General features: G+C 39.6%; 1 protein-coding gene across 1 annotated transcript; it reads right to left on the reverse strand.

Moving 5' to 3' along the window:
• Nucleotides 1-436: 436 nt before the first annotated feature.
• On the reverse strand, nucleotides 437-11383 carry LOC131935228 (mannan endo-1,4-beta-mannosidase-like). Its single transcript, XM_059291599.1, has 12 exons — nucleotides 11239-11383; nucleotides 10644-10824; nucleotides 9461-9581; nucleotides 7756-7845; nucleotides 6995-7015; nucleotides 5889-6086; nucleotides 5189-5312; nucleotides 4277-4487; nucleotides 3652-3743; nucleotides 1977-2127; nucleotides 1077-1148; nucleotides 437-731 (listed from the first exon to the last, which is right to left on the reverse strand). The coding sequence occupies exons 1-12, from the start codon at nucleotides 11241-11243 to the stop codon at nucleotides 507-509; spliced, it is 1491 nt and encodes a 496-aa protein (XP_059147582.1). The 5' UTR covers nucleotides 11244-11383; the 3' UTR covers nucleotides 437-506.
• Nucleotides 11384-12880: the final 1497 nt, after the last annotated feature.

Raw genomic sequence — 12880 nt, forward strand, 5'->3', positions numbered from 1 at the left:
ATAAATCAACACATCTAAATTTGACAATGATTTAGAAAAGTAAAAAAAAAAATTATACTACTATAAAACCAAGGAAAGAATCAATAACCAAATCTTATGTAATTGATATTAAATAAAAGTTTAAAAAAAAATCAAAATTAAACTTCACTTCATGATATCGAAAGAAAAAATAAGCAAGTTAATAAATTATTATCAACAGAAATTGATAAACACATCAAAAAGGAATACATACATTTGAAATAACAAAAACACATTATTACGGATATTTCTTTATTTTACACTAATGACAATAGATAGAAATAGGGGGGCGGCGTGGTCGAGTCGGTAAAGCTCGAATTCGAACCCTGGGGCAGATGAGGCTCGTTAGCTGGTGACAGCCACTCTTATGAACGAAGAAGAAGAAAAGATAGAAATAAAACAAACAAAAAACTTGAAATTATTTTTGAAAAATAAATATTCCTTTTATTAATTACTGAAAGCCACCGACATTGATCATAGAGCCAGCGCTAGACGTTAATGGAGATGGCGCCGTTGTTGTTGTAGCCACGGATGTGGCTAATGCCGCCCCTCTGGTTGTCCCCGTGACCCACCAGGTCCCAGCTCCAGGCCCCGGCGTACCCGTGGTTGTACACGTAATCAAACAGCTGATTGATATTCATGCCGCCGCCATCTTGTTCCCAGAATTCTCCGACAACGATTGGTTTTCCGGTTCCGTAGTCACCGGCTGAATTCTGGGTATTGATTATGTTACAAATTTCCATTAAAGTTTCATGAAAAAACTTCACAGACGCTTCAGTAAAACTATACACTAACACATAAGATTACTATGAAATCCTACAATCTACATAATATAAAAACAAAATAAATGTCTTGAAATAAAAAAAAAATTAGAAATTGCAAAATGAAAGAATTTTTTTTTTAAATTCCAATTTCCAATTCAAATTAACCAAAACCTAAAGCTGAACTGTCAATTGTTTTACTTATTATCAACTTTTCAAGGATGCAATAATCTATTAAATTATTTGGTTTGTATGTACCAAGAAAAGCTATCATCGAAAAAAAATGTGTAGACCTACCGAAAATGGAGATACGTTGTCGAACTGGCCATTGTAGGAATAACTGTGAAACTGGTAAAAGTCAATCTTTCCCTGAATCATAAACAAGTATCATTTGATTGGTTTAAAAAAGTAAATAGTGAATAGTGATCAAAGATATATCAAGTAAATTGATTAACACAACGGTCTAGCTAGCATAGTTACAAACTTTTAATTCTGAAAATTTAGGCGGCTTTATTAATCCTGAGTCTAGGTTTAAAGCTTGATATTAACTCTTGATTCTGAACATTTAGGCGGGATAATTAATCTTAAAAACTTGTCCATAGTCTTCATCCCCATAGTCCGATTAACGGCACCGGCTTTAAATTGTATGAAAGCAAATGCATATATTTCTCATTGTGCATCAACCAAAACCACAGCATACAGTAGATTACGATAATCTTGTACTGACCCACTTAAAGACGATTGCTAATAAAACATCAGTGTTGGGGCGTCATGGAAAAAGAAAGCAGGGAAGGCCAAGGGAAAAGTAGAGGCGCACGGCAGGGAAGCAGGGGCAGGGGCAGGACTGTCATGCGGGACTGCCAGGTAGCAGCTGGCAGAGGCAGGACTGTCATGGGGGACTGCCAGGAAGCAGCTGGCAGAGGCAGGACTGTCATGGGGGACTGCCAGGTAGCAGCTGGCAGAGGCAGGACTGTCATGGGGGACTGCCGGGAAAATTGACGGAGACCGAAAAAAGTGGAGGGAGCTTTCTGTGGCGGCCCCATGTGTCTTGGGCTCAAAAAGGAAAAGTTGATTATGATTATAGTTGGGTGGACTCAGTGACGTACTACACTAGATACCAGATCAGGTTAGACTTCGTGTACTCGATGTTCGATCAAAATAGGAGCGCATGATTTAGGGTAAGGGCATGTAACTCACGTTGCTCTTGCCTCCCTTGACCAGACAATCATCACTGTAGTGGTCAACAAAACCCATCCTGTCCGTGTTAGACTTGGGGTTCCAGGAACCGACAGTCACCAGAAAACCAGAGTCCACGTTCTTGATGGCCGCGGCCTGCCAGTTGATGAACCTGTGACACGACATCAATCGTGGTTTGGTGATTAGTTAATTCGTTTAAAATAACACAGATTGTTAACGTATGCTGGAACTTGATCGTCATTTACAACTCAATTAATTAATATAAAATGTAACCTCATATTTAGGCATTTGGTTAGTCCCCACCCCGACACCCCGACCCCCTTCATGTTACGCTATAATAGCAATTTGACACTGATAAGAGCATTACAACGAATCATTATTTATGTCTATTATTTGCGGTCAAAAGAGATTCCCAAAGACAATGACGGGTGTAAAAGGATTTTTTTTTTCATTATTTACTTTCATAACATAACATATTGAACCACGCATATTAGTAGTATTCTTTTCATGACAACTTCTCCCCCTATTTCCTCCTTCCCCCCCCCCTCCACACCCTAATTCCGTGGTTCCAACAGGCACATATTTTTTACGATGAAATGCTGTATTAACTACACGTAAGTAAAAGATTGTCTATAAAAGTGAGGTAACAAATGTTTGCTGTTTGATGATGTTTGCTGTTTGATGCTTACAGATGTTTATCATTTGCTGGTTACGAATGTTTACCATTTGCTATTTACAAATGTTTACCCTTTGCTAGTTTTAGATGTTTACCATTTGCTAGTTACGAATGTTTACCATTTGCAAGTTTCAGATGTTTTCCACTTGCTAAATTCAAATGTTTACCATTTGCTAGTTTCAGATGTTTACCATTTGCTAGTTACAAATGTTTACCATTTGCTAGTTACAAATGTTTACCATTTGCTTGTTACGAATGTTTACCATTTCCTAGTTACGAATGTTTATCATTTGCTAGTTACGAATGTTTACCATTTGCTAGTTTCAGATGTTTTCCACTTGCTAAATTCAAATGTTTACCATTTGCTGGTTACAAATGTTTACCATTTGCAAGTTTCAGATGTTTTCCACTTGCTAAATTCAAATGTTTACCATTTGCTAGTTTCAGATGTTTACTATTTGCTAGTTACAAATGTTTACCATTTGCTAGTTACAAATGTTTACCATTTGCTTGTTACGAATGTTTACCATTTGCTAGTTACGAATGTTTATCATTTGCTAGTTACGAATGTTTACCATTTGCTAGTATCAAATGTTTTCCACTTGCTAAATTCAAATGTTTACCATTTGCTGGTTACAAATGTTTACCACTTGCTAAATTCAAATGTTTAACATTTGCTAGTTTCAGATGTTTTCCACTTGCTAAATTCAAATGTTTACCATTTGCTAGTTTCAGATGTTTACCACTAGCTAAATTCAAATGTTTACCATTTGCTGGTTACGAATGTTTTCCACTTGCTAAATTCAAATGTTTACCATTTTCTAGTTTCAGATGTTTACCACTTGCTAAATTCAAATGTTTACCATTTGCTGGTCACAAATGTTTACTATTTGCTAGTTTCAGATGTTTACAATTTGTGGTTTACAGATGTTTACCATTTGCTAGTTACAAATGTTTACCATTTGCTAGTTACGAATATTTAATGATAGTGTAACGTACCTGATGATGTCCTGAAAGCCATATTTGCGACCCGCCCACCCAGCGCCACTGTTCTTCATGGCCGTCGCATCAAAACAACGCTCAGAGTTACCCTGTTGAATACGTACTAGCGCATTAACATAATGAAAGGTCAGAATATGTAACAATGTCTGTTTACATTATGCAATCCTAGAAAAGGTGAGTGAAAAAGCAAGGGCTGCTGGATTTACGTGGGCTCAACTAAAGAGAGCTGCTTAAAACAGAGTCCGGTAGAGAGGTGTAGTTGCAGCCTTTTGATCCTTAGACTCTAAAAGTGTGTGTCTGTGTGTGTCTGTGTGTGTCTGTGTGTGTCTGTGTTTGTCGGTGTGTGTCTGTGTGTGTCTGTGTGTGTCTGTGTGCGTGCGTGTGTATGTGTGCATGCGTTGGTTCTATCAAGAGGCAATTGGACTAGATTCATTTACACGTAGGCTACAAATATAATTTTAAAAAGCAACTTTTGATAATGTGAACAAAAACCTGTATCAAATTAGCCTACCATAAAGATAAAAACAATTACAAATACCCTACAAATATATTGCAAAAAGAAAACTGAATAACTTTATACCACGCCTTGATAGTATGAAGAAAAATTAAAACGAAAACAGACCACATCCGGGTTAATCATCCCTTCTGGCTCGTTCATGATATCCCAGGCGCCCAGGGCGGGGTGACCTTTGACCGCTGTGGCCAGGGGAGTTAACACCTTGTCGATGTAGCTCTGTAGTTTCTGGCCGTCCACAACGAGGCCGTCCAAATGGTGACTGGTGTCTTGGTCGACGGCGGCATTCCAGAGGGTGGGGAACACAAGTAGGTCATAACTGGGGACGTAAGTAGGTCATGGGTTTTATAACAGGGTTATATCGTGGAATCAGTGGAATAGCCATTGGACCGGTGAGGTGTTAGATAAATACCTACTCCTAACACGCCCTCCCCGCCCCCACACAAAATAATTTCTAATTTAAAATCATTTTATGTTTGTAATTTATGTCAAAATACACAGCTAAAATTCAAGCCTATAAAGATTTATAAGAAAATGACATTATCCTGCCAGAGCCACACATTTATATAAAATATTTCGTATGAGACCGAAAATCACGCGCGGGGAAGGGTTAAATACAAACCTGTCATTTTTATTTATGGTGTCAATACTTTGTATGTTTTATTATCCTTAAAAATTGTATATGATTATGAATTGTTGATTAGAAATTAATGGCTTATATGCCATATGTGTTTAAAGAATCACCTTTTAACATAAAAATAAAACAGTTTCCACTTAAGAAAAAACCATACGCTGGCCCTACCCATCTCTGTACCTGAACTACGATAGGGAATGTAAAGGGGGATGAGTAAGGTGCTAAACACGCTATTCTTTCATATCCCTAGGTCACTGAAACAGGTGAATTCTACCTCACCTTTGTGACAAGTCGTATGATGTCCCTATTTAACCTTTATGACAAGCCTTAAATTGACCCTATGACCCTACCCACCTTTTGACAAGTCCTATACTTAACTTACTCACCTCTGTGCAAGGTTGAGCATGTCCTTAAAATCATTGATGAACGTCCCCTGATGATCAGGGGCCGTAACATAGCCGTTACTGTCAAATGCAGGACTCGTCTCCCCCTGAATATGTATCCATAACCCTATAAGCAAAATTTAAGAAAGTCTCATGTTTTACACAACTATATATTTCAATTAGTTCAAAATATTTGCCAAAATTAAATTTAACAGTAGTTTCTTTATTAGTGATATATTGTTTAAATTTACCGATGTTATGCTCAATTATAGTCTCTCTCTATATATGATATATATATATATATGATATATATATATATATATATATATATATATATATATATATATATATATATATATATATATATATATATATATATATATTATATGACATAATGACGTTCTTTGGAAACTATATTAAAAATGGATTCCCAACTCTACAGACCTTGCTCGTTGTTTAACATTTAGTATATAATCAGTGTTTCTTCCAGACTTTTTTCTCCGGGGGGGGGGGGGGCACCTTATGTTGTCAGTGGTGGGGCGGTCTGCATTTATCGGTGGGGCGGACAAAAGTAAAAGTATAATATGTTTACTATATAAATTCCATCTCGTTCGGGGGGGGGGGTAGACTTCCTTCTGGAAGAATTTCTGTATATAATAGTGCATCCCCACATTTATTGACTGCTATTTTTAGAACAACGTACTCATGGAGTTCCCCCCTGCCTCGTGTAGTTTCTTGAACTGGTCCTCCATTTGAGACTTTCTGCTCCCCCACTGGCCATCACCAAAATCATAGGCGTAGCTGATCCAGGGGAGGTTACCCCCAGACAGAAAAACCTTCTGACCGCCAAAGGTGAAGTGGTTGCCTTCAATTTGTAGCCTCGCCCCTGATGTGGAGGTCACTGAGGTGTGAGAGGAAACATTTTGGTATTAGCATCAACATTGAATAAACATGAGAAATTATATTACTACTTGCATCAACATTGACTAACCCGAGAAACTATTTTAGCTAGATTTTTATGGGATTTTGAATAAATTTTGTTAAAAATATTACTCTATATAACTTTAGTGTAAAACACTAACCCCCACACTATTGCTAAACGATAGCTATTATGTTACATATATAATTTTAATCTTGAAAAAGCATGAGCCTTTCTTATTTCTTAGATTATTTGATTATCCACCGTTTTTTTTTTAGATAAATTTAAAAGATTTGTGGGTGAGCAGATGGTGTTACCGCCCTGAAAGTCTCAAGTTCGAATCCATAATTCATGTCCGTATAACGTCCCTTAGGGCACCCATTACCGATAGGAACGCGCCTTACGTTAAGGGAAAACAAAGGTGGCTGGGCGTAGAACTTATACCACTCTACCCACATCACAGCAACAGATGAACTGCCCTACATGAATCTATATATATAATTCTCCTCTTCGAGCCGTTAGAAAACAAGCTGCAAACGCTCTCCCTACCTCCCCACCCCTACATGGTTTTAGTGAGCTGTGTTCACTCTAAATGTTTACAAGCAGAGCCAACGATTTTAAACGTAGGGGGGGGGGGGAAGGAAGGGGGGGGGTTATGGTCCTTAACGAGCTACTTATAGTGTTTTAAAGAAATATTTTCAGTGTCAGCGTTGGTACTGTCGAATTCACAAATTATGAATTATTGAAAATTAGAAACCACTAAATAGCGGCGTATGTTATGCCGCGGGCCGGCTCGTACATTATAAACAACCACTTGAAAGAAAATTGTTATATCCCCTATTGACAACTTTGCTTATATACATATAGATTAAAAATGGTGTATCACTTACCAACGGGCCCTGATGTCTGTCCTAAAATGAAATATAGAATAATTTTTTTGAGTAAAACAAAAAATAAAATAGAGAAAATATAAGACAATTAAAATATGAACGTTCGTTTTATAGATTACTCATAAACAGGAGAATGGCTTTCCTATGTTTAAATTGTTAATCCATATCCAAACCCTCTAACCGAAAAAATAAAATACTCTAAACCTCTCTTTTACATAGAGCTTTATAAACCTAAACCAAATCAGAAGTGTCCGTAGCAAATGGAATCAATTTAGTATATTTGATCTTTCTTTAACACATTTTTTTTTTGCAAGAAGACAAGCGTCAGTTTAAGCACACAAAAATCAACGTTTAGAAGAAAATTGTGTAAATATATTTCTCGACAATTAAACATAGCAAAACAAAAAAAAAAAGCAGAAAGACTGCAGAAAAAAAACAGAGTTTGCCAGTTTTTACACGAATGCATTGAGCGTGGTTATGACACCTCTTGTCAGTAACAAATGTTCTTGACTTACAAAAGCTGATGGTTAAACTTATCGAGTGACTGAAAGAACTCACAATAACATCGAATGGTCTCATAGACAAATACGCGTTGTTACAGTAATCGAACCAAGTCTAACTAGCGACCAGACACTCTACCTGATTACTGCTATTCTGTACAGTTCCAACCCCCCCCCCCCCAATTCTGTTTTGTATAGGTTTGCCATCGATCTGTTTCTATACACTGAATCAAACGTAGGAAGACTGGAGTATATGTTTACCTGTGCTAGGGGGTTGTGTGGCAACACCCGTACTCCCTCCGTCCATACCTTGAATACTGGCTGTAACTTTGGGGACGACGTCTCCGTTTACTGAGGAAAAAATGTATGTATTCATCAGAAACTAAGAACATGCAGCAAAACTCCTGTCAGAACACCCTGAATCAGCGAATAGTCAGATTGTATTTCTTACAGATGCCAAATCAGTCCTGCAATCCCTACAAAATCCAGAGTCCCATATTCAAACACTTATGACAGCACTAGAGAGGCTAAAAAACACCTGCAGCAGAATTGTGCTGCAGTGGATCCCGGGCCACTGCCAGATCCAGGGTAACAAGATTGCAGACCAGCTGGCAAAAATTGGGGGAAAGAAACCACAACCGGAAATTTCGCTACACCCAAAAGAAATAAAAAGAATAATAAAAAACAAACAAACGCAATGTGGTCTGTCACACACCCTCACTACATTAAAGACGACGGCTATTATAATTTAACACGAAAACAACAATACATAATCTTTCGACTTAGAACAGGCCACAACAGATTAAATCAACACATGCACAGAAAACTGAAGGTTGGGTGTAGCGAAATGTGCCCTTGTGGCAAGGCCCCGGAAAACACGGAGCACGTACTCCAGGAATGTACTTTGTATAGCCAGGCACGAGACAGACACTGGCCCCAGCCCACCCCACTCAGGGAAAAATTATATGGGGCACCTGACAAACTGGAGACCACAGTCCGGTTTGTCCACGAAGTTGGACTTGTTGTCTGAATCCTCCACCATATTCACAATTAAGAACGAAGAAGAAGAAGAAGAAGATCAGAAACTAAATGTTTTGCCTTTGAATTAGGGCTAGCAATACATGTCCGCAGAGGCGTAGCGAGGGGGGGGGGGTGCGGACCGCACCGGGTGACACCATTTAGGGGGGTGACACCAAGGCAAAAAAATAGCAAAATATATAGAGACAAACTTGAGGGGGGGGGGTGCAAATCGAAAGTTTGAGGGGGGGGGGGTGCAAATCGAAAACTTGAGGGGAGGGGTGCAAATCAAAAGTTTGATGGGCGGAGCAAATCGAAAATTTGTCCCCGGGAATGATCGCTACGCCTCTGGGGGGTGACACCATTAAGTGCCGCACCGGGTGACACCCGACCTCGCTACGCCACTGCATGTCCGTCTGAGTAAGCTGAGTTATTTCCCATCTTACTGCTCTTACGAGTAAGCAAAATTCTCTCCTCATTCGTTATTGTTATTTCCCGCTACTCAATGCCCTTCCCCCCAACAGTTACCTCCCTACCGAAATGTTTCCGGTCTTACTTAATGACTACTACCCTAATCACAAATTACCTCCCCTACATCACATCCTCTTCCTACCTACAAATTACCTCCCCTACATCACATCCTCTTCCCACCTACAAATTACCTCCCCTACATCACATCCTCTTCCTACCTACAAATTACCTCCCCTACATCACATCCTCTTCCTACCTACAAATTACCTCCCCTACATCACATCCTCTTCCCACCTACAAATTACCTCCACTACATCACATCCTCTTCCCACCTACAAATTACCTCCCCTACATCACATCCTCTTCCTACCTACAAATTACCCCTATCCACTACTTACCCCTTAGTCACTACTTACGTACACTACCCACCACAACCCCCACACCCCCTCCCACACACACCACCCCACACATTACTCACTAGCGCCTTGAAACCCCACACACAGCCTATCACCAACATGCTCATCTTTATTCCAGTCCTTGTTGTGCAGGATGTAAACTTTACCGCCATCTTTGCTCTCTGCTACGTCCGCTTGGAAGGCCTAGAGAAGAATTTTATCGAATTGTACACAACACCCTACACTATGCTGTAGAACAGTGGATCTTAACCTTTACAGAACCACACCAAACCCTCTTTATAATTCTAGTGTCCGCATCCGCCAAACCCCAGTGACTGACTCACCGAACCCATTAGGTTGGATCGAACCCAGGTTAAGAAACACTGCTTTAGAATGTTTTAAGTTCTGGTGCAAATCAAAAGAGTAACACACTACGCCAGTGGTCTCCAAACTACAACCCGAGGGCTGGATGCGGCCCGCGAGGTCCTCTCATCCGGCCCGCGAAGATCATTTTGTCCACGGGAAAAAAACGTTTGTTGATGATGGCTGAGGGACTTTGCCCAGAAAAATCAAAGACATGCCTGGAAGAAACTGGCCCCCGAACTGAAATTTGATAGGTAATGCGACGCTTGGACTGAAAAGTTTGGAGACCCCTGCACTACGCTATGCTTTAGAATATTTCAAGACCTTTGGTAGGTCTTTTCTGTTTCTAACATAGCTACCTAACCCTTATCCTGGCCATAGCAATAAAAACCTAAACTTAAGCCTAGCCATGATTCTAACTCCTACCTTCGTTCTTATCATTATGACTACCCTTATTCTGAATTTAGACCTGAACCCAACGTTAGGTTAGGTTAGGTTAGGTTAGGTTAGGTTAGGTTAGGTTAGGTTAGGTTAGGTTAGGTTAGGTTAGGTTAGGTTAGGTTAGGTTAGGTTAGGTTAGGTTAGGTTAGGTTAGGTTAGGTTAGGTTAGGTTAGGTTAGGTTAGGTTAGGTTAGGTTAGGTTCAGGCTAGGCTAGGCTAGGCTAGGCTAGGCTAGGCTAGGCTAGGCTAGGCTAGGCTAGGCTAGGCTAGGCTGGGCTAGGCTATGCTAGGCTAGGTTAGGCTGTTGCTCCATCTGGAACATAAGCCTCAAGAGTTTTCCAGGGATCTGACCCTAACCTGAACCCTATTCAAAGTACTAACTCTCACCCGAACAGAGAAATCTCGATCTGCTAATATATTGTTAGAGTTTTGATAAAAATCAACAAAACCACCCAGACTCACGGTTAAACTGCTAAGTGGCTGGTCGAAGGTCAAGGTCATGGTCCAGGAATGCAGCTCCTGTGTGATGTCAATGCAGGCCTCCCCCAGGAACCCGCCGTTCCAGTGTTGGGTGATGGGGGCGTCCACCTCAGCACGAGCCAGGAGTAGAACAGACGACAGGGTACAGGCAAGAACTAGAAGCCTGTGGAGCGTGGGGTGGGGATAAGTTGTAGAAGGGGAGTATATTATTCATTTTATAATTTTAAAAAAAAACCCACAGTTGTCGTTGAATTGATACAAAAGCATTTTCTAAACAGTTTAATGGAACCTATTACATTTTTATTTCTGAGGGGAGAAGGGGGAGGGATTTTGGGAAAAGTTTTAAACAATACTTTATGCATCTAAAAAGTATTGTTCTGTATTTACTACTGATGTAGGTATACGTACACAAAATTATTCATTCATTCATGAGTTTGACCTAAATTTAATATTTAGGACCATATTTTGATGACTTATTTTTGATTAAATGAAAATCAAAAATAAAGTAAAAACAGACACACATAACCTATAACATTATTTAAACTTAATACATTAAACTACTTAAATTTAACAATACCTCATCTTAAATCCTCGGGTCTATCCACTGGAAGAAAATCAGTTCTACTAAGTTAACCGTTGCAATATTTGAACGTTTTTAGACAAATTATTTATACACAAAAAAGTATTGTTTTACCATGAGTTGGTGACAGTGATTTTTTTAAAGCATGATGTAGCTTATCTGTGGCGTCCTATCTTTTGGTTCAATTTGTTGTTACTTGTCCCTCGGTACAGCTGTACTTGCTACTTAGGATAATGACAGGCTTTTGATGAACGGGCGACGGGTAGGGCCTACCGTAACAGTCTAATAGTACCGTCATCCAGTGATATTTGAAGACAGGTCCTCATCTGGGATCTGTTATAACTGAGTCTATTGTTGATGTTAGTGGGTTACCCCCCTCCCCAAACACATACCTGAATTCCCCCAACACACACACACCTAAATTGGGACATGCCGTAATTGGATGGGAAGACTTTCGTGTCACACCTAGCAGTGTGCACCCCTGATGATTTCAACTGTCCTTACACACATGATAATGTAAAGTATCCCCCCCCCCCCCCACCCCTGATGAAGTAAAGTATTTCCCCACCTTTGATGATGTGAATGTTAATTGATTGGAGGATTGGAAATTGCTGGAGATATCTACAGGGTTCAATAGGTTTGGTTAAATAGAGTCATTATGACGGGGGGGGAGGGGGGTAATTGTCAGGGTAATGACCAAGTCCTCGAAAAAGAGTGGTTACCATTGGAAACAGAAGTACTAGCACAGGATCAAGTTGTCAGGACTGCTATTCACGCGTTTTACATCCAAGTGGATGGGCTGGCGAACGACTACTACAACACTTTACATGCTAAACAGCTGATGAGCTTTTCAAAACATCCTTCATGCTACAATTTATAAACAAATATTCCAAACTACGCGTGTCTGAGAACAACTTAAAGTTTACTTTCAACAACACAATTTCCCAGGTTCTATAAGGTTAAAGGTTATGTTTTGCATAAATTAACCACGGTATGTCGCTGACTTACTTACGGTGCACGAGGGTCGTGATTAGAGTATAACAGAACGTCGGACAACATTCAAACATAGACAGCTGTTTCTTCTCTTGTTTTCCTTATCTTGACCTGCGTTCGTTTTTAAGTTTTTTTGTTGTAGTGTGACTGTGTTAGCTTTTAAATTTTGTTTTGTAGTGTGACTGTTGATTGTTTATATTTCCACGCTAGGTCTACCGCCCCTGTATTGAGTTAAAAACACTTTGAATTTTGGCTTGTCACCAGAACACGTTGTAAAGGTGTGCATGTCCTTCAAACTAACTGAAGACTCTCTCAGTCTGAGATGTTGCGTCGTAGATAAAATTCAATTCAGTATTTTGATATTGAACAGATCTAGATAGACGATTTTGATCTGAAAACACGTTTGTTATAGATACTCTTGCATTGCCGCCCAAGATATACCACTCTGCCAAATTTTAGATCAATCGGACAACGGCAAGTGGGTTAAATTAATATTCAAAGATCAGCGGAGTTACAAACAAAAATACTGGTTTAAATATAAACAGGGGCGGAACTACAGTGCCGCCAGACCCCGCAATGCGGGGGGGCCCATACCGATTGGGGGCCCAAAAATCCTGGCTAAATTATTTTAAAAAAAAAAATTTAA

The sequence above is a fragment of the Physella acuta genome, unplaced genomic scaffold (genome assembly GCF_028476545.2).
Source record: "Physella acuta isolate Inbredline_101_S28 unplaced genomic scaffold, ASM2847654v3 ptg000138l, whole genome shotgun sequence".
NCBI lineage: Eukaryota > Metazoa > Mollusca > Gastropoda > Physidae > Physella > Physella acuta.